General features: G+C 45.2%; 1 protein-coding gene across 1 annotated transcript in view; it reads left to right on the plus strand.

Annotated features, from left to right (window-relative positions):
• The window catches only part of LOC147882555 (DENN (AEX-3) domain-containing protein), a 129953-nt gene that overhangs the window by 21453 nt on the left and 85716 nt on the right, over positions 1–22784 (plus strand). The window contains exons 2-3 of the mRNA XM_087400380.1: positions 8602–8805; positions 9006–9089. Coding sequence (XP_087256506.1) covers positions 8602–8805; positions 9006–9089 — 288 coding nt within the window. The remainder of the gene's footprint in view (positions 1–8601; positions 8806–9005; positions 9090–22784) is intronic.

The raw sequence follows: 22784 nt of genomic DNA on the forward strand, positions 1-22784 counted from the left end.
CTCCTCCCACTCATCATCTGCCATCCCAGATGGCTTGACACCCTTCAACCTTATGGGCTTAGAAATTTTCTTTAGCAGAAGTACATTCAAACACTGTTCTGCCCATAATGCATAATTGTGTGCCCCTTCCAATTTCTTTATGTTCAGTATTGAGGATTCACTTCCCCCTGATGCCATATCAGACAAGGAAAGTGCCTGACTCCCTGTAAGTCAAAAATGACTAAATAAAATTCTGATTTCTCAGAAAACCTGCTCTATCAAGAGCCAAGAGCACTCACAATAGTGCTGTTTTTTTTTTTTTAAAACTGTCAAAAAACCTGCAGCAAAACAGAAAATTTTCCCTCCAGTCACTGTACCTTCTGAAACACTGTACCGTGCTCAAATAGGCATAAAACAGTAACTACAGAATGCTGCAGCTGTTCCACAAGTGTTTTATCAGTGCATCATCATCTGACGAAGCACAAAACACTGCTGTCCTAGACACTTCTCCCACCTCAGATGAGGTATTGCACTGATTTTATATGCATAAACCACTTGGCATACACTGTTTTGTCCACTGAAAAAAGCTCCAAACACCTCAGCCTGTCACAAACCTGCAACAAAGTATGGGACAAATCCCAAGCAATCACCCTTCTGCCAAGGGGATAAAAGGCATCTGAAGTTCTCAAACAGTAACTCAAGTGCTCACAAGCAAAATCTGGGCAAAAGCCCCTTGATTTGACACCTGTACCAAGTGATAAACACCCTCAACAATGAGGTAGCATACAAAAATTCAGCGCTCTCCTGGCACTTTCACCTGACAATGTAATGCATAAACTGCCTGTGTGCACAGTAGCAACAGAGATCCCAACGTACAAACACCGAAAAAGAAATCTTTTGAGCACTGTCAACGATGGACAGTTAGGGACCGAGTAAACTCGATGAGCCCTGGCCAAGCGTGGCTCAACTGAGATTTTCTAAGTGCCGTACACAAAATGTGACCTGCAAAGAAATGTCACTGATACACTGCGGAAAAACGAGACCAATGTGGGCACCCTGGCTCCACTCTGCCTCAAGGCATACACTGCATACACTTCCAGGCAAAAGCCCTTTGTAATAGTCACCCGAAAACTAAGATTTGCACTCAGCAAAAGCATAAAAGCCCTCTGCGCGTACTTGCATGTACCATGCAAAAGAGCAGAGTGTTCTTCACTCTTTTCCTTCTTCCCCAAAAAAAAATTTCTGTGCCTGCTGTACCTGCAAGTACCTGCTGTGCCTGCACAGAGTACCTGCTGTACCCTGTACTTGCGAGGGCACGGATCCCCAAAAAAAAACTGTCGAAATTTCATTTTTTTTTTTTGCACTCGAACCTTGGCTGAGGGTACAGTCGGTACGGCTGTACCTGTACGTGCACGCGTCCGCTGATGGAGGTCGGTTGCCTGTGTGCAGCTAGCTGCTGCTGGTCACACGACCCGACAGCTAACAGCTGCACGGCCGGCTGCCTGTCGTTGCTGGTCGCGGTCGCGACCAGTTGCCTGTGCAGCCTGGTTGCGTGCGGCCGATGCTGCGCGCTGCTGGCTGCGCCCGCCTTGGAGCTGCGGCTGTCGGTTGCTGGTAGCAGCTAGCAGCAGCTAGCTGCTGTTGCAGCTATGGGTGCTCGTGCACCTGTTGCGCGCGGCTGGTCGCGCACCTACTGCGCCCTGCTTGCTTGCTGCTGCGCCCTACTCGCGCACCTACTGCGCCCTGCTGACAGAGGGCACGAGGCCTGAGGGGAGAGGGAGGGGTAGACTGGAGTGAGAGGGAGAGGGTGGCTCTGATACCACTTGTGAGGGAAAGAGGGGAGTGGAACGTTAGGAGACAGAGACACAAGGAGTGTGGGTGTGTAAGAATGTCTTGAGCCACACCACAAACTCAAAGGTTTTATTAGGATCAGGTATTCACCCTATGACTGTCTTAAGACAGTCATAGGGGTCGTAACATTTTAAAGGGTGGCAATGTGCCTTTACCCCAACATGTATCTCTTGAATTTCTTGCCTGACAACTTCACCCACACCCTGAGGTTGTACTAAATCAGCTGGGGGCTGAATCTGTACATGTGGATCTGGCGGAGGTTGCGGTAAATCCTGAGTTTCAGCGGGGAAACCAAATGCTATAGGAAGCATCCCCTCAAACACATCATATGAAGAGGCTGGAATCTGAAATTCAGCATGTGTATGTGCATAATTTTCAGAGAATATAACATCTCTACTAACAAAAATCTTGCGTGGAGCAGGATTGTAGAGACGATAGCCTTTGCTTTGTGAACTATATCCCACAAAAATGCATTTGAGTGCCTTATCTGACAACTTGTGTCTGAACTCCACAGGCACGTGGGCATATGCAACACAATCAAAAACTTTGAAATGGTCCACTGAAGGCTTTCTCCCATGCCATGCCTCATAGGGAGTGATTCTCTTCAAAGCCTTTGTAGGAGCCCAATTTAAAATATAGTTGGCACACATGAGGCCTTCCAGCCAAAACCTGTGAGGCAACTTCTTACTTGTGAGCATGCATCTATCCATTTCCTTGGTGGTGCGATTCTTCCGCTCAGCTTTTCCATTCTGTTGAGGTGTAAGCCTCATTGTAAGTTGATGCATGATGCCTTTTTCTTTCAAAAATGTCTCAAACTCATGAGACATATACTCCCCCCCTTGATCTGTTCGAAGTGTCTGCACCTTGAGTCCTGTCTCATTCTCAACCATAGCCACAAAGTGTTTGAAATGCATAAACACTTCTGATTTTGCCTTGAGACTATAGACCCAAGTGTAGTTGGTAAAGTCATCTATGAATGTAACAAAATAGAGATAATCCCCAAAAGCAGGTGTCCTCATGGGATCGTAGACATCACAGTGAATAAGCTGTAATTTCCGTGTAGCTTTCACTGCACCATCCTTTTTGAAGGGAAGTCTATCCATTTTGCCAAGAATGCAGCCTTCACATGCATGAGGAGGAGGCGACTCCAAAGGAGGCAATGCATCAACCATATCATGCCTTTGAAGTGTCATTAAGCTACCATAGCTCATGTGCCCATACTTGGCATGCCATAACTGCGCATTCTGCATCGCAGCAGTGGGAGTGTTAATTGATAATACAGGATGGGATCTTTTTTCATATAGATCAAGCTGAAAAAGACCCCGATATAAAGTGCCAGACAACATCAAAGGATAGTCATTTTCTTTGTCTCTGACTGCATTCTTGTCATCATAAAAAACAACCTGAAATCCTCCTCTATTGAGTGAGGACACTGAAAGCAAATTCTTCTTTATCACTGGCACATAGAGAACATCTGAAAGTCTGAAATCTGTGCCATCAGTGGATGTGAGAATACTGTCTCCCACTCCACACACTGAATAAGAAGAATTATTCGCACAAGTTACCTTCTGCTTGGTGGGTGAAGAATGCAGAGTTACAAACAGACTCTGATTGGAAGTGATGTGCTTTGAAGCACCACTGTCAAAATTGTTGGAAAGGTCACCTCCCCATCTGTAAGCCCCCAAATGAGGAGAGCGTGGGGGAGGGAGACCTAGGGCAGGATGTGCCCAAGAGAGAAGAAAGAGAGGGGGCTGCCACATGGGTAGCACCTCACAGCCAAGAGTGAAAGAGATGGCTGCCACATGGACAGCAGCAAGGCTGTCATGTGGGCAGCACTGCTCAAGAGCATCCTGGAGAGGCTGGAGCAAGGTCTTTGGGCTGCGAGTATCTGCAGCAGACATGCAGGCGGGCAGCATAACTGTACGGGCCAGTATGGAGGGCTGGAAGCAAGGTACGGAGCAGATGCAGATGACCAGAGGGCTGGAGCAAAGGCGTGGTACAGGCGGGTCAGGAGAGCAGGGTGAACAGGTGCTGACATGGCAGGGGATGGAGCAGCACATGGCAGCCCATATGGAGGGCTGGTTGGGCTGGGCAAAGCCAGCCAGCCAGGCCCTATCTAGGGCTGGCCAAGGGCTCAGCCCTTGCATGGAAGTGTGGGCCAAAGGCCCTAGAAAAGAGAGCCCCAAAGGGGCATTTATATACAGTCCAGGTCAGGGCCTGGTTTGGGTCGGCCTGTTTGGGTCAGCCATAGAGCCTGACTGGTTGGTTTTATGATAGGCCTTAGGGCCTATAAAAGCAGAGGCACTTGCCTCATTTCTATATCCAGCAGCCAGCAGTTCCAAGGCAGAAAGGGCAGCAGGAAGCCTACTCTCTGGGCCTATCTACAGGAGGTGAGAGAGTGCAACAGGTGCTGCAGACTTAGCTCTAGGGAGAGGCTGGACCTTGGCTGTTTTCTAGGGCAGCAAGGTGCTGAGATCATCATACCTTTTGGAGCAGCCATTCACAAGCAGGTTGGAGCAGTGGAACAGGGACCTGTGTGCTGCAGACAAAGCTTGGCAGGGGCTGCCCACCTAGGCTGATTCACAGGCAATAAGTTGGAGAAGAACACACTGGACGGAAAGTCTACAGAAGCTCGAGGTGGAGCACGCGGGCTCGAGTCTAGATATAACTGGCTGATAGGAGAAGGACCTTGTGGTAAGATCAGAGGACCACACCATTGGTGGGACTCTGGATCTTATCTTTTGTATTGTGTCCATAGTTTTGGACGGAAATATATAAGTTTTGGTGTCTTCTATATCTGGCTGGTTCATTGTCTATTGATGAGTCTGCACATCTATGTGATGCACATTAAGTAAAGAAGTTTATGATTCCACACCCCACACCACACTGTGTGAGCTCCTGGGCATTACTATAAGTCTTCCGCTGTGTGTACCCTCTATTGGGTTTATTTCTAACAAAAATACCGAGTATGAAGTGTCTCATCAACGCTAAAAGAGCATTCATCCTTTGAAGGATCATAACTACAAGTCAAGAAAGCATATGGGTCATCATCATTAGTGGCTGTAATATCATAACTACCCACTCAAAAATCTGAAGTGCAAGATAGAAAGGCATAGTGCTCTTCAACAAAGTTGGCTGCAACATCTCCTCCATCATGAGAATGTGGAACTGATGCATCTGACACAGCCATACCGGAATCCCTTTTCTTCTCTTTGGCTGTGCACTTCTTGCTCTCTCCAATATAATGACCTGGCTTCTTGCAATAATGATAGATGCCCTTCTTTTTCTGCTTATTTGTATCAACCTTTGCCTTATAAGAAGGCTGTCGAGAATCAGCTTTATGCTGATGTGTTGGCTGATTGGCATGTGGCTTTTGCTGCCCTTTACCCTTGGGCTTGAACTTGGAGGGCATAGCATGCTCGCTAGCCCGGGTTGCCATATTTCTGCGAGTTTGTTTCTCCTGCAACAGAAGTCCTACCAACTCGTGAAAGGAGAGAGGATTGCTGCCCCCGCTCAATGACAAATTCAGCGAGGTGTGGAAACCGAGATAGGACTCATGAAGAGAGTTCAAAGTGGTGGCGATCATCTCTGAATTCGGAATGACTTTATCAATATTCAGCAATTGTTTCCTGAGGTCCTGAAGCTTTGTGAGGTGAGAATTCATGGAATCTCCCTCCTCCATATGCGCATGGGAAAGTTCTCGCTTCAGAAAGGAAACCCTGGCATCATTTCTTGCTGCAAACATACTCTCTAGTATCTCCCAAGCTGCCATAGATGTTTTGCATGATCGAATATGAGGTATAATGAACCTCTTGATAGAAAGAGAAATTACTGAAAGAGCTTTTGCATCTCTAGAGTCCCATCTTTTCTGCTCTGCTGTGGGAGCTCTTGGAGTGGCTGCTCCAACCACTTGTGCTGCATTTGTACCTCTACCCATGCCTCCAGCTGTAGGAGTGACAGGTGTAGTCGTTGTATCTGGTCTTGCTTCATCTCCATTGACATAATCCCAAAGATGTCTGCCAACCAAGATATTGCGAACTATGAAACTCCACAAGGAGTAGTTGGTGCCATCCAACTTATCCTCCTGTGTGAGAACTCCGAATACTTCATTGGAGTTGTTTTGAGCCATTTTCACCAGATAATCTCAAAAAATACAGCAGACTGACCAAGTGAAATCCCTTCCTGGGATATAAAATGCACAAGTAAAATCTGCAAAGAAAAAATCTGCCCACAGTGACAAATACTGTCACAGCCTATCAAAGGCTCAGAATGCACTTCAATTATCTTGCAAATGCTCTCTAAAACTGCCAAAAAAACACTGCAAAATTTGCCAATGTCTGCAATGTCACTCAAAATGAGTTCAAAATTGCCTGCAACAGTCCCAAAATGCTTATTCACTGCCAAATTGCATCAGAATGCCAAAAGCCCTCAATTTCTTCAGGGAAATTGCATCCAAAAGAGGGCAAATTGCCTGAAAGCCCCAAAAATGCAAGAAATTGCTGTGTAAAGCAAAAAGCCCCAAGTTTTTGCAAGAAATTGCAACTTAGAAAGGGGCAAATTGTCTGAAAGCCCCAAATTTGCAAAATATGCAGTGCAAAACCAAAAGCCCCAAATTTTGGGGTGAAATTGAACTGAAATTAAGGCAAATCCACAAATCCACAAAAAACCCCAAATTTTGCAAAATGCCTGATGCACAGAATGTGCTCAAATCTGTCCAAGAATCTACCTAGCCAAACAATGGCTCCCTACAAAATGCACCTGTGTGCATACACAAACAAAAGAGCCCCAAAATGCACTTTGTGTCTGTCACTTGCAAGAGTAACGTGCAGGTGATTTGTACGGATGTTTGTGTACGGATGCCTGTGTACGGATGGATGATGCACAACTGTACGGACGACTGAGGACTGCTGATGCACATCTGTACAGACGCCTGACAGTCCGTACGATTTTACGGTAGATGATTGTACGGACAGCAGAAGTAGGTGGTACGGTGCAGATACCTGTACGGACAGCAAATAGTTGTACGGACTGTATTACTGAATAGTGCGCAGTACGTCAGATGATGCAGGTACGGGCTGCTGCTGTACGGAGGTACGGGCTGCTGCTGTACGGACATACGGCTGCTGCTGACTGACAGTATGGAAAGCAGTACGGCTGCTGCTGACTGACAGTACGGAAAGCAGTACGGCACTGCAAACTGTCAGTACGGACGACGATGCTGATAACTGTTGTATGGACAGATAGTCCGTACGTTTTACAAATGGCGGGATCTTGGGCAGGGAGCAAGGGGCTAGGCCAGAAGGATAGGAGCAGGGTCTTGCTGCTCTGATACCAAATGTAGGAAATAGGAGAGTGAGAGAGTGAGAGAGCTGAATGTAAGTTTGCAATAGATGAAGTGACTGAATACAAGAAGAGGGAAAGGTTTTGTCCAAGTGACAAAACCTTATCCTTCACTAACCATAGTTAGTGAACTAACTGTGGTTAGGGGAAAAAACCTCTAAGGAGGGAAAAGTGCCCCTAACCTACTTATTACATTACATTGGTCACTGCTAGAATATAATAATAATTCTAACATACTTATTACATTACATTGGTCACTGCTACAATATAATAATAATTCTAACAAGAAGGGCCAAGATGGCCGACTTCTGGGCCAACCCTTTGGCCTATATAAGGCCCCATATGCTGGGACTTTTGGGCTGCTGCTGGCTGGTACACATGCGCTGCAGATGCCCCCGCATGGGCCTGTGGTGCTGGCGCATTGTTCCACGCAGGGTGCTGCCCTCAGACAGCAAGGTACTCTCAGCCCGCATCCCCCTATAGTCTCCTGCCACATTATCCCCTCGAATTGGGGGTCACAGGTGGGGCAGTGACCTGTATTAATGGTGCCATCTTCCTAGTGCTTTTTGCCTTGTGGGACCTGCTTTTTGCCACTTGCTCTATCATTTGAGCCTTTTAGCACTCTTCTTAGTCCTACACAAACTCCAATACTTTAATCCAGCTGATGTAAAGGAGGGGCTTGTTCATGTAGCACAGTCATATGGTCAAGACCAATGATGACGCAATAAAGATCAAAACTTTGAGACAAAACTTGAGAAAAATCAAAAGAAGCAGTCACAAATTCAGGCTGCTTTGAGTAAATTCAAGAAATCTGCCTGTCTTAGCTGCTCTAGGGTTATTAGTCCAGGCATTTTGCTCCGACTTTAATGTTTGAAGTGCCTCCTTCTCTTTGGATGGTATTGGGTATGAGTGATTTGTAAGGGCTGACTTGGTCACATCTTCAGAAAGGCTCTGTGCAAAGTAGAAGGTTTCCATGTCTCCCAAACTCTCTCGCTACTGAATTTTTGCCAATGGGGTACACAAAGATGAGTGAGGGAGGGGTGCCTTAACATGGGTGCTGGACAACCTCAGACAGTGCAACCATTAGCACAAGCTGCAAATGTCAGCTGTCAGCCACGCACACGATATAATCATTAAAATGCGCACATAGCAATTCCCCAAAAGCATGAAAACAGAGGACCGAGCGTGACGTGGATTAGCACATGCACAGGGAACAGGGAGAGAAAAGGAAAGAGGGTTTTGAGGTGGGGGGGGGGAGACACCGAAAGTGAGGTTTAGCTAGGTCTCAAGTGAGTAGGGTAGAAGCCACAATATGTTGCAGCTGTTACTCAAAATGTGTATATTCTTAAATACTAATTTTCTTAGCTCATTAATGCTGTTTAATAGTTTGCTTATACAATTACTCTAATTCCTAGGGTATGAACAATGCAGGAGCGCAAACAATGGAAAGAGCCAAACTGTTTGTTTGAACACATGGTTGTGGTTGGTCTTCACCCAGAAACAGAGACACAAACAATAGAAGCTGCACTTCTGAGGAGGAGGATATCAGAGAGAGAGCTCGATGCCCCGGAGCGGCTCAGAGATGTTGTGAGGCAGCAACTTCGAGGCTCTTCCCTTCCCATGCCAGAGCCACAGGTCAGCATTCCTCAAGTCTGTATGTGCTTCTAGCGAATGCTTTTGTACCCATGGGGCTGCTTATGACTGAGTTTGGCCTTGGGAAATAATGTGTTTAGGTAGGACTGTTAAGGTCTATCATGCGTCAGGACAGAATGATGAGAGTGCTAATTTTAGGCTTCCTTCTCATTCACCATCAATAGTTTGCCTTATTTTTGTAGATATTATTTGAATATCCCCCCGGAAAGAGACTGCCTATGCGACAGAAAGATTTGCTTGCATTTTGTTTCCCAGGTGGACCAGAGGTTAGTACAATGATGTGGGTCAAGTGACTTTGTAGAATAGAATATAAATACCATTGTGTTGGAATTAAGTTTCCGACTGAGTTTTACATTTTACAAAGTAGAATACACTTTCATTTGTGTGTTTGATTTGTTTGCTTTAGCAGTCACAGTAGAAATGCCATTCTTTAAAATATGTTGCATTGGGAGGGTCTTGTCTCTGCACACTCCAGACCTTACATCCTTGGCTGTTGCAGCACCATCTGGTGGAAGGCACTAAAATCTGATAAAGTCATAATATCCAAACTCAGGAAGAGTTTTTTGCAAAATTATTTTTTCAATCTCTCTCTGTTAAGAAATTAAAAGAGAACAATGGACATTGTGTACTCAGGGATGTAGGTGGATTAGTTTGTTTGAAATGTAGAGGCTGCTGGGGAATACGTCAAAGTCATGGGATAAAGGACTTCTGGGACCTGGGTTGGAACTTGTGTAACTTGAATATTGGCTCTCCCCTTTCCACTACTTCCAGATCGCTTTGAATAATCTATTCTAGTCCAGTGCTATCTGCCCTTCCAGATCATGTTAGGATTCACTTTAGAAAATTGTAAATTATTTGGAAGCATCTTGGGTGGATTTTAAATCAGTAGAACAGGCTGGAACAGCAGTGAAATCTCTTATACCATCCGTGTAGTTTGAATTATTATTGAAATCTCCCTGGATAAGCTGTACAAATTGTGTTGCGTCCATTGGGTGCAGTTGCCATACACATGCTTGAAGCTATTAATACATTTTTGTTTACTCAGTGTGTGTGTGTGTGTGTGTGTGTGTGTGTGTTATTATTGCCTCTGTGCATTGCGTTCTTAATTAAGAGCTATGCCATGCATGAGGATTGGGCAAGCTGCATTATAACGCAGGACGTGCCAAAGAGGTGGTAGAGAATCTAAGCATGAGACTTTGTCCAGGGGTTCTGAAAGTGGGACTGAAAGCACTGACGCTCAAGTCTAGCAAGTGCGGGATACCCTCTGCTCAAAGGGGCCTGCATAGCTGGTCTCATCATGAATATCAGGCCTGAAAAGGCGACTCCCAAGGACTAGGCAAACAATCTGAACTGCTCTTGATGTGCAGTTGCATGAGACGTGTTAAAAATCATGACCTTGGTTTTACCAAGCTTGACTTTAGATCATGTATCTCACAAAAACTCTGAAGTGCGGCTAGGTATACTTGGGGACCCTCAGCTGAGGATGAGAGTTGAACCACGTCATCCTTATACAATGGAAATGGGATCAAGGATCTAATTAAAAGTGAGCCTGCTCCACCTAGTGTCATGATGAAAGACTCGAGCTCAACAATGTATAGGTCAAACAAGGTGGGTGTCGACCTAGTTGTTGTCTTGACTCTGTTTGATATCTGCTTGTACTGTTCAAACTGCAATTCAAATGACGTCTTGGCAAAAACTATGCAAAAATCCACAAAGAAACAGTAGACTCTACTTCTGCGCATTGGCGGCCTCATGCTTTTATAATGATTGATACTCTTCAACATCATTCCTAAAGATAGTATTCGAAATCATTCACTTGATAAAACTCAAGTACCTTGTCTTTTCTTAAAGAAATATCATATATAGAGCAGTCCTAAGGGGGGAAGGGCCGGGGGGGGCTCACTACTTAAAAATCCTAAATATCACATGGGTATTATTAAAAGTCCTTATCTGTAAATCATAAGGCTTTAAAATGACCCCTTTTTCTATACAAACTTGTGATTTTTTTCAATACTCCAATTAGAACCCTTTCTGTAAGTATATTTTTGTAAAATTGTGTGCTTTTGCTATTTAAAATCCCTTTCGTTGAACCCACCCATGTGCTATACTTACATATGATGAGTGACCCCCTAGAGAAGTATTCTGATATTGCCATTGTGCACCCATCACTCATGATACCGTTAGGGTGGTATCGCCCTCCAAATAATTATTGCCAATTAGCCAAATACTATATCGGTGGACCGCCAACAAGGCTTGGCATGATATCCTACACAACATGTTGGTTGTGTGCTAATCGAAATGTCATATACTTTGAGGTTTGATGTCAAAGTCCAGTGTGCTTTGGGAGCTCAGTGGTAGGCAATTGGTGTGAGTTGAGGTGAATGAGATGAAACCATGTGCAATTGTTGATGAAATCCTTCACATGGACATGGTGGCCTACAAGTGTCCACTTTGCTTGCAACACACTCTAGGTCTCTTAGCCTGAAAATGTTGCATGGTTTGCTCGGAAGCTTGCCCGTTCAACAGCTCGGAATCATCACTCAAGTTAGTCAATTTGCAGAGCGCAAGGGTCAAGTGCTGAAGCTTAAATCTTGGACATGATATGCCTGATCATAATGGTCCTGTAGTTTTGTGGACTCATGGGATCTCTTGACTTATGCATCAGGACAATAGTGTTAAGGGTTCAAGTGTGAGGAAAATTTATGCAAACCACTTTGTTAAATAGATTTGCTAAGATCGGGGCTAGGATGCTAAGTCCATGTGCAACGCACTCAATGCATAGTCCCTCATGATCTTTGTTTGGTGTCAGCTAATGAGAGATGTGTGCCAATATGGTCGAGTCGTGAGTGGGGGATGGAGACTTGTGATCGAGTTTAGTAATTCCTCCTCATTCTGGCGGATGAAGTTTCTCTTCTTCTGATGGACTAGACCATGATATTCTTGTTTGGTCTATGTCTCAGTCGGAAGATGAAACTTGGTCTCACATATATGAGAAAAGAAGAAAGAAAGAAAGAAAGTCTATAAATGTGCATGGGCGACCAAAAGGTCTATGGTATAGCAAAAGACCAGCTAATATCCATTTAGGGAGGGCACACAAAGTAGCCCCAAGGAGTGTTAAAAGCGACTTTGTTATTTAAGGTACCTACATTGTCATTTGGAAAACTAAGACAATAAAATGCCATACATCAGTTTAAGCCTGAGGGTCTTTTGGTTTTGATTTAAACTCGTTGATGAGGGCCATGCCCACATGATATACTGCCCATGTGCTGGCCTGTTTGCCTGCACGGACCTTGGCCAACTCACTTGCCTTTTGACTAGGGTTGTGCTTGAGTGAGCTCCTTGGCTACCCATATGTATGTCCCTTTAAGTTTATTTGACTGGCGAAGAATGTTAAGTCTTGCAGCCCATGTGCTAAGAGTAAGTACAGTGTGGGTTCCAGCTTGATGGATGCACTTTAGATTTTTTGTCATCATCATCTTATGCAATTTAATACTTGGGGTTGCTGCCTTAATCTGTACAAAAGTCTCAGAAAACAAGTCTTCCTCCTTATATCAGCTATCGGGTAGCCCCCTGATTCTGATTCTATGTTATGGATTGCACTTTTGCATTCATCATATCATTTGACTATAGAAACCAATTGAGGGGTAGGGGGAGATGTCTTGCATGTTTGTATTACCTCAATCTATCACCGCTGCTTCTCGGGCCCTCCTAGATCTTCAAGTCTTGATTCTATTGCTACCAAACGTAACTTAAGCTCTGGAATCTCTTGCTGTAACTGAAAAATCAGTTCCTGGGCTCCGGTTATGGGTCGATTTTTCCTTCGATAGGTCTTCACGTATGGAGTGGGGGTGTGAGTGACAATTGAGATTCTATTCAATGGACTTGAGGAAGGAGGGTTCATGAAATTTGACATTTTCGAGGAGCTTGATTAGTCCATAGTCTGGCCCAGCGAGAGAGAGAAAGAAAAAACGAAAGATTGGTGTATTAACGTCGGCGGGAGGCCTCGCAGGCGTGGCGTATGGGACACAGTACAAAGTACACCAAAAGGAAAAACTCATACAAGCCTCCATGGGCTGAAGCAATGGGCGCGCTAAGACCCCTGCTGAGTACTATGCTGAAATAAAGACCCTTTCTGAGTACTATGCTGAAATAAAGAGCTCAATAGCTCGAGCAAAATCAAGTACAAAACATATGCTATCTAAAATAGGCTGAGAGTTGGGACTTAGAAACTGAAACCCGGCAGTGTGGTGGCTCGTTTGTGAGCGGTGGAAAGATTTGCGTGTGTTAGGTTGTCTCATGCTATGGTGGCGGAGGTGGACGTGGTCTCTTCAATCTCTGAACCCGTTGAGCTATGTTCAGAGTGACCCCTCGTCTCGGGCGGTCTCCTCAGAGGAAAGCTATGATAGGCCGGACCTCAATAGAATGTGCTCTAGTCACTCTCCGTATCGCATGGCCTATGCGTTCCTCTCTCAGTAATCCAGACTGCCCGCATATTAGCTAGCTCCTCCACCCTGCTGTGTCCTGGAGCTGACTCAAATGCATAAAAATCTGTGACACGCCGCTGTGTCTAGTAACCAACAAAGCCCAATGCTGGTCTTGTACAAAATTAGCGGACTCATGTCGATCTTCTGCACTAGAAGAACTAGATACTGCAAGACCAGACTCTTTCTTCTTCTTTTCAGATGCTATGTGCTTTCTGCATTCAGAAATATCATGCCTAGGTTTTTTGCAATAATTACATCTCTTCTTCTTTTTGTTATCCCCTGAAGAAGAAGCACCATGTGAATGATCAGCATGGGAATGAGAGGGTTTTCGAGCTGAAACCTTGCCGTTACCATTGTGTTTGTGATGGGCAGCAAATGCTTGATCAATAGCCATAGAAGCATTGCGATTCACACGACTTTGCTCCTCCTGAAGAAGAAGAGCAACCAGCTGGTCAAATGAGAAATGATTGGCATCACCCCCTGCAACCAACCTCAATGTAGTAGCCAAGCCTTGAATGAATCAGGCAACCCATCAAGGGTATTAGAAACAAGTTGAGAATCAGGCATAATCTCATCAATGTTGGCTAACTGCTCTTTCAAATCCTTAACATTAGTGAGATAGGCATCCATGTTACCACCCTCATCAAGCTTCAAATCTTTCAACTGCTTACGGAGATAGGTAACCCTTGCCTCATTCCGCACCTGATACAAAGATGCAAGCTGATCCCATGCTTGCTTAGCTGTCTTGCAACACCGGATATGAGGGACAATAACCCGTTTCATTGAAAGAGCAATCAAGGCATGTGCTTTGGCATCATGACCATCCCACTGAATTTGCTCCTGTGAAGGAGGCAAAGCACTTGTAGCAGGAGGTGCAGGTGTCCTGGCAGTAGCATTAGAACCATCACCTAAAGACCCATCACTTGAAGAAGCAAAGGCTGTAGGTGTAGCAGCAGAGGTAATAGTGCGTGTAGGCCTGGCCTTAGAACCTGAAACAATATGCCATAGATTATTGGCAACCAAAACATGTCCCATCATGTATGACCACATGGGATAATTGGTGCCATCAAGCTTGTCATCAGCCCCAAGCATCCCAAACAAATCATCTTTGCCACCAAACATGGTGCTGAAATATAAGACATGCACCAATTGGCAAAGCAAATGAGTGAAAGGCAACCCCTCAGAATCAAGTAACAAAAATTCTACCCAAGCTTCAAAGCTTATGCCTGCAAGAGAGAGTGCTCCCAGAAAGAGGAGACCACCTCAAAATGAATGTAGAAGGATCCAATGGAGAGAATCTCGCAGCCTGAAGCAAAGGATAGCAGAAGGGCTCAATGAGAGGTCTCCGGATAGCAGCAGCAAGCTCCAAATGTAGAGATTGGAGGCTGAAAATGCTTAGAACAGCAGTAGCAATCCCCAAAACCAAGAGTTGGTGTAGATATCTGCTTCCGAATGCTGTAGCAGGCTCCAAAATTCAAAGTTGGTGCAGCAAATGCCTCCAAAAGCTGAAGCAGGTTCCCAAATGCCCAAGTCGGCTGCAATAAATGCCCCGAAACGCAGCTGCAGGTCTGAAGTACCTCTGTGCAGGTCCGTGCAATGCCAGGAATGCCGTAAATGCAGGCACCCACTGTCTGTACAGTCCGTATAGGCGCAAGTATGAGGCTGCAGGAGAAATAAACCTGTCCGCACAGTCCATACAGGGTGTACGGATGGCCGTATAGGTGCACTTATGAGGCTGAAGCAGGAATAAATGCTGTACTGCTGTACGGATTCACGTATGAGGCGGCTGCAGCTCCAAAATGCTCCAAAATAGGTCTTTCTTTGTAGCAGACACTCCCAAATGCAAGCTTCCCACGACAGAAATGCTTGGAGAAGCCACAGATGCTCACGGATGTGTAGAAGACCAGCAAACCAGCAAGAAACAGGCTGCCAAACAGCTCCCAATGGCTCTAGAAGGGCTCCGGGTGATTGGAAATGGCTAGAGGGTGGATCCCTGACCTGCTCTGATACCACTGTTGGCTATGACAATCAATGAAAGCCCGGAAATGAGTGACAGAGAGCCAAAACGAGCTGCTATATTGAAAATGCTGCAAGTACAATTGTGGAGGCTCAAGGGTGAGCCAGCATAACAAAACCCTAGGGCTAACTGCCCTAACTGGACTTAGTGTCCTAATTGACCTAGGTGGTACATGTACTAACCCTACAATAATACTAACTGACTATAACTAGGCCTACAAGGCACATACCAAGGAATAAGTGGCACCTATGAATAGCCCATAGAATGGCTTACAATCCATATCCAAGTTATAGAGTTGATGCTGAAGAAGCAAGATCCGAGATGTGTTATCTGTCTCGTACAGATCCTTTAGAATGGCCCATGCCTTCTATTGATGTGTCGTTCATCTGGATGTGAGGATGCACAGAGTCCGCCGTAGTCCCTATGATCAATGCCAAGGCGTGGGCATCTCTATCTTTCCATGCTTCGAGCTCCTCTCCATCTATTGGTATGAGTATCCTCCCATTGTTGTCTACCACATTCTCCGGCTTCGCCTTTGCTCCCATTGTCAGTTTCCACAGTTGTCGAGCCACTAAATGACTTTGGATCTTCACCTTCCAGATAGGATAATTAGTCCCATCTAGTTTCCCAGACTCTCAAAAGCTAGGGATGGTGAAAGAAAGAAATTGACTAGGTGGGAGGAAGGGAGAGAAGGGGCTGAACGGGCTTTTGAAATTGACATCTCTGCTGCTAGATCACACATCAAAATCGAACAAACTCAACCTTACCTTCTGTAGACTAGAACTCCGTACGCACTTGATTGAACCTGAGTCACCCTCCTTTCTCATCCTAGGATGAAGGCAGCCGGACATGATCATAGCTCTTCAAATTCTTCTTCCTCTTCTTCTCTTTAGCTTCAATTGTGTTATACTTCAGGATCATCAAAGCCTAAGTATAAGAAGAAGTCATCTAAGAAAGCAAAAACTAAGGAGTTCAAAGAAGGTGGGAAGTCTGCTAGGTTTGCTACATTTAATGGCCAATATGGTCAAACAGAGAAGGCCATGCAATTCATTAAGCAATTTGATGCAGCTTTTGGCACGGAGACTTTTTCTGAGTTCTCCAAATTGCGCATGGTTAGCTAGTGCATGGTGGAGTGCACAGACCACAGTTGGTTCTGCTCCAAAGAAGTGGAAGGGCATCAAGAAAGCCTTCTACAAACAGTTCATGCCTAAGCAATTTAGAGACCGTGTCCTCGTTTCCTGGGACAGTTTGCATATGGATGCAGGAGACACAATAGAGGCATAAAATCAGAAGTTTTTGGGATGCATACTTGCAAATTACTCCCTTCAAGAAGGTCTTAAAGAAGACCAAGGTAAGAAAATACAGACTCCAAAGATACAGGTTGTGGTTAATACCCAGCAACATAAGGGCATAAGACATGCCATTGTGGCAAGCTTAATGCACATGCATGATCCCACCACAGTGTCTTCTCTTTTTGTTGGACAATAGAGAAGAAAAAGCCAGCCACACCTCAGTTTGAGAGAAAGGAGTTTGCCAAGGTTTAGAAGAGGGAATTTCAGCCTTAGAAGCCGAGGGGGAACGGAGCACATAAAGCCTTTAACGGTAAACCTTAGTTTTCCCCTGAGCAATTAGCTATTTTCCGAAACATTAGATACAATGGGGATGGTCTCCCTTCTATTCCTGGCAACAACACGCTGCATTTTACCCCTATGTACAAACTCAAGCACTCTTTCAGGAAGGGTCAACTTTGATGAAACCAAGGCATCCCCAAAACTACATCATGATGATTAAGTGGGGAAATTAAGAAATCCTCCTGGTCAATATAACTCTGTACATGAAGACGAAGCCTCCCTATCAAGGGAGTAACAAGCACAGGGTCTCCATAGAACATCTGGTCACCATCAAGGGTCCTATCCAACTCTTCCGTCTTTATTCCCAGTCTCAGGGCTAAATCTTCTGAGATTAAATTGTATGTAGCCCCTAGATCAAAGAATATGGGCGCCTGCTGGTCTCTTATCTTGCCCCAAGAAAGTAGCAACTCTCTTTCCTTTGAATTTGTCACTCTGTCCAGAACGTCCGGAATTCCTCCCACCATTGGCTTTTGCTGTCTTGTTCGAACCCAAGGGTTTCTTGGGGCACTGGGCAGCTACATGCCCTTCTTTTCCACACCTGAAACATTTACCCTCCTTGCTGTTGGAAAAGCAATAAAGTCTGCAGTTTCAGCGTACATGGCTTTTATTAAAGAAACAGATGTTGAAATGCGTGTTGAACTGAATGAGTTAGATAAATATAAATTTCAGTTTGTTGTAAACTTCAAAGATTGTTTTTCTGATGCTTTGCGAGGGGAGTTACCCCGTGAGAGTTAATGCGTTGGTAGTTGTTGTGAATGCGTTGAAGAGGCATCAGGGAGTTAATGTTCTATTGAGTCTTACCTTCTTTGCAAAGTCTCGAATATATTCTTGCAAGGCATGTTGCTACGTGCCCCAATGTAGATAAGTGTATATGGAAGTTTTAAGTCTTGTTAATTTCAAAGCATTAAAATGACATGGAAGTTTCTAGTCTTTGCGAGAAATGAGGGGTTATATTAAAAAGTAAAAAATGTTTGAGTTTGCAAAAGATATACCTCTAGCCAGTAGAACAGAATGGGGAGATACAACCAAAAGTAGCGTCTGAGAAACATCTCGTGTAATCACAGTTATAGAGAACCAAAACCATGAAACTAATCTTCTTCCTTGGGCGCCACCATATTTGGTTTAAACACCACTTTGAGTATTGGCGTGTCCGGTTGGGGTGCAGAAATCTTGTGGGCTAGGTCGAGAGAAAGAAAGAAAGAAAGAAAGAAAGTTTATTAAAGTCTTCGGAAGACCGATGGGTCTATGAGACTGTGAAAAACCTGGTACAAACAAGCTGTGGTGGTGGAGCTACTAAACGAGCATCCACACCAATGCAAATGCAAAAAATGCAGAATGTCAGCACTAAATCCTAAGTACAACATAGTCATGTCGGTAGTCGACTATTTCATCATCACCATCAGGACATCAAGGCGAATGAGGCAAAGGGGGCATGAAATCGGCGATAGAGTGCTATCGGTCACTCAAAGGTGCAGCCATGGCATGTCTCCAGGTCATAGCTCTGCATCTAACCAGGGCTACTGTGACCCCCGTCCGGCGAGACCCGACTCTAAACAGGGAGGGGATGTCCCCAAGTGTGATCTATGTGTCAACCCTCTGTCTGAGCTGTCGGGTCATGGTCATGTCGAGGCCTCGTTTTGTGGGTGTCCATGTGATTTGGCTGGAAAAACTCCTTGATAGGGCTCCGAGAGGGATTAGCCAAGGAAAAAGTCTGCTCCTGTCCTCTCGCAGTGTCTGAGTGCCTCATGAATGAAACCTGCCAAACATCGCTGGTCTACGTAGGAGATGAATCGGGCCAAAATCCCATAGCTGTCTTTGAAGAGGCAGTAGAAATGTCCGCGGTTCTCATTGTAAACATCACCCCTGAAGATGAAGTGCTCCTCTGTCTCAACCTCTTGCATGTCACACAAAGTGCATATGCTGACACGACCCCAGCACTCTTGAAACCTCTGATCTGCAAGTAAACACAAGAACACACCAAACGTGAGGAAACTGAGCAGGTTGCTCACCACCCAACCACGACATCTACGGGATGCGATCCCGAATTAGGAGATGTCCCCTCCGAGCCACAAGCTGAGCTACTGGCACGAACTCCCAACCAGATCCTAACCAGCTTGGTGTCCCATACCACCTGGTGGCGTTGTGAAGCCTGGGATCTGCTGCTGGGCCTTGGGCTGCGCTATAATGCAGGCGTGCATCCGCGACTCATTCCAGGATTAGACCTAGCACCTAGGAACGAGACTTTCTCCCATTGGCTCTGTGAGAACTGAACCTCTGGGCCCCTTATATAGACTCGGGCCCCAAGCGCCAAAAATAGCGAAGACCTCTATTTGGTTCGTACCCTTGCCACTCAACCCGAGAATCAAGCTTGCCTAGCTCTAAGCCTCCCCAGGCTACCTGAGCTAGTCTTGTGTACCCAGTACACGTCAGATACCAATCCGTGCACATGACATACTTCCCCTCCTCTGAGAACTCACTCCTGAGTTCGCTAAAAAACCCGGGAATGTCCTCTGGAGGTTCCGTAATGTCTCCCATGTTGCATCCTTCTCAACACGATCCTTCCACTTGATCTTGTATTCGGTGATAGTTCTATTACAAATCTATCTCTCACGAAATTCAAGAATACTCTCAGGTTCATGTGGAATAAAAGTCAAATCTGTAACTTGTATTATTTCTTGAGGAGAAACAAGTTGATCATCCGCACCGAGCCACACTATTCAACGAACCCTTTCGATAACGTATTTCAACCCGTCACACACATACTTGATTGACTGTCGATCGGTCAATACAAGAAACTTCGAACCATACAAGTAGTGTCTCCAAACCTTTAGAGCATACCCAACTGCATAGAGTTCTTTTTCTAGTGTGGGCCAATGATATTGGGTGTCGTCTAGCTTCTTACTCTCAAAAGATATAGGTCTGCCCTCTTGGAATAAAGCTGCCCCAATCGCAAAATCACTCGCATCGGCCTCTAAAATATAAGGCCAGGTAGGATCGGGTAATGCAAGAACGGGTGCGTCCTTGATAGTTAACTTCAAGGTTTCAAAAGCCTTGTTCAATGCATCATTCCAAGAGATCGGCTGGGTGGACCTACGTCCACGACCTTTCAATATGTTGGTCAGGAGTGCCGTGACGTGTGAATAATCATGCCCAGAATTCCGTAGAAAAATCGTGAATCCTAGGAAAGAACGAAGTTGTTTCACAGTCTGAGGGATAGGCCATTCTAAAACCTTCTGGATACGATCCAGATCAATGCTAATACCTTCAGAAGAAATCTTGTGTCCTAAGTAAATGATCTCCTTCATAAAGAAGTCACATTTACTCATCTTGGCATAGAGCTTATGCTGTCTTAGGATAACTAAGACAATCCGGAGGTGTCCAATGTGATCCTCTAGCTTTTGGCTATATACCAAGACGTCATCTAAGAACACGACAACGAATTTGCCCAGAAAATCTCGGAACAAATCGTTTATCATTTGCTGGAAGGTGGCAGGAGCATTGGTCAAACCAAAAGGTAATACGAGAAACTCGTAGTGGCCATACCTAGTTCGGAATGCGGTTCTATCTATGTGTTTAGCATAGATACGGATTTGGTGATAACTTGTACGTAAATCAATCTTAGTGAAATACTTCGCTCCGGCCAAACGGTCTATCCAATCATCGGAACGAGGAAGAGGGTATCGATTCTTAGTTGTCACTTTATTCAATCGTTTATAATCTATACACATTCTCCACGAATTATCTTTCTTCTTTCTTAAGAGGACAGGTGCTCCACAAGGTGATTTACTTGGGCGAATATAGCCCATATTCAGATGATCTTGTAGCTGTGAAGCTACCTCATCCTCCTCAAGCTGGCTCATCCTATAAGGTGGAACACTAATAGGTTGAGCCCTAGGTACTAAATCTATGCGATGGTCTACTGCCCATTTTGGAGGTAAACCTTCCGGCAGTTGGGCAGGGAATACATCCATGAAATCATCCAACAACGTTCTCAATTCACGGTGTTCAAACATGCTTAAATCATTTTTGTTATTAACAGAGACAACAAATGAAGAAAGGGGAATCAAAACACACTGATACACATCATAATGAGAAGTGTTTAATATATTCCGAAGCTGCATTGCAGATACAATAGGTCCCTGAGAAGAGGGAATGTTATCACACTGAATACAAAATTGGGTGTCCTTATCCAAAAGGAAGGGTATGCTCTTTCCATCCAATCCGAATATCGTGGATTTTAAACCACTCTATTCCGATTAACAAGTCCACATGTTCCAAGTGCATGACATAGCACGTTAGAGCAGCCTGCATCTGGTTCTTGCACTTAGGACAATCATTCCTAGTGTGGCCCCACTCTTCGTAGATGAAGCAACGTCCTTCTTTCTTTAACTTCAATGTACGGAGGAAACGGGTACAACCATTCTTCGTATGAGTCACAGTGCTTCTTGGAGGCGTTGTCTATAGACTTCAACTCCCCGGTACCAGTGGTAGACTGGAAGAACTTCCTCTTGTTCTTCCCACCCGTGTCAGCAACGGTGGTTCCCTTTGCGTTGGCCATGGTATCATCATAGATGTGCGCATAATTCATGGCCTCTTGCAAAGTGGTACACTTATTATTCTTGATCTGTAGCTTGTACGAGTCAGGCAAACCATCCACAAAGAAACCTAACAAGGTCACTGGATCCATCTTTGTAGCTCTGGTGTGCGAATCCCGAAACCTCTGAAGATAAACCTCCAAAGTCAAAGTAAGCTTGGACATATCAAGGGCTTTGAGCTTGCCTACGATATCATAATCTTCCTCCTCCTTCAGAAACTCTTTCCTGAAGACCCCTTCGAATTCTATCCATGTTGTAGGCTTGGGTCGGAGTTCCTTCCACCACAATAAAGCCTTTCCTGACATATACCCTATTGCAAGCTGTATTTTCTTGTCATCTGGGTAAGGATGAAACTGGAAGCGTACTTGCCACTTGTGCAACCAAGTGTCAACCACCTCCTTGGTACGAGACTTCTGATCTTCGGGAAAAGGATCTGGAGTGATATTCGGACCTAACACTAAAGCCAAGGCATCCACATGCGTGAGCGCCTGAATTGTGCTAGTCAAAAGTGAGAGTGAAGTCTAAATCCCTTGGAGTTGCTGTGTCAACCCCGTTTGATCGTGTTAACTCGCTCGAAATTTTCATTGAGAGCAGTGGTGAATTCACTGAAGGCAGTCTTCGTAATCAAATCATCGTAGAGACCCTGGTCATCATCCGCATGGTAGTTCATATCCTGGTCTCCCATCGCAAGACCGGGGTCTACGGAATCAGCCATGACTGAAATATGATCTGAAAACGAAGATAGGCTAGAGAAGAGAAACAAGCAGGTGGCCTTGGAGCTAGGAGGTAGAGACGAAGTGAAAGCTGGTCAGGAAGGAGACGATGGAAGAAGGGAAAGCTGGCCGATGAAGAAGGTAAGCTGGGCTGAGCTGAGTTGACGATTCAGCTCGGATTCTTGGACCTGGGACTCCTGCTCCTGGCTGTCCGTATGAAGTGCTGCACCAGACCGTACAGTGGTTGTGGCTCCCAAGCGTGAAGATGTAGAGGGGCTGAAAGCTCCATGACTGAAATATGATCTGAAAACGAAGATAGGCTAGAGAAGAGAAACAAGCAGGTGGCCTTGGAGCTAGGAGGTAGAGACGAAGTGAAAGCTGGTCAGGAAGGAGACGATGGAAGAAGGGAAAGCTGGCCGATGAAGAAGGTAAGCTGGGCTGAGCTGAGTTGACGATTCAGCTCCGATTCTTGGACCTGGGACTCCTGCTCTTGGCTGTCCGTATGAAGTGCTGCACCAGAC

This window comes from Dipteris shenzhenensis, chromosome 29 (assembly GCF_047967505.1).
Source record: "Dipteris shenzhenensis isolate YYH24624 ecotype China chromosome 29, Dip_SZ_1.0, whole genome shotgun sequence".
NCBI classification, from domain to species: Eukaryota; Viridiplantae; Streptophyta; class Polypodiopsida; order Gleicheniales; family Dipteridaceae; genus Dipteris; species Dipteris shenzhenensis.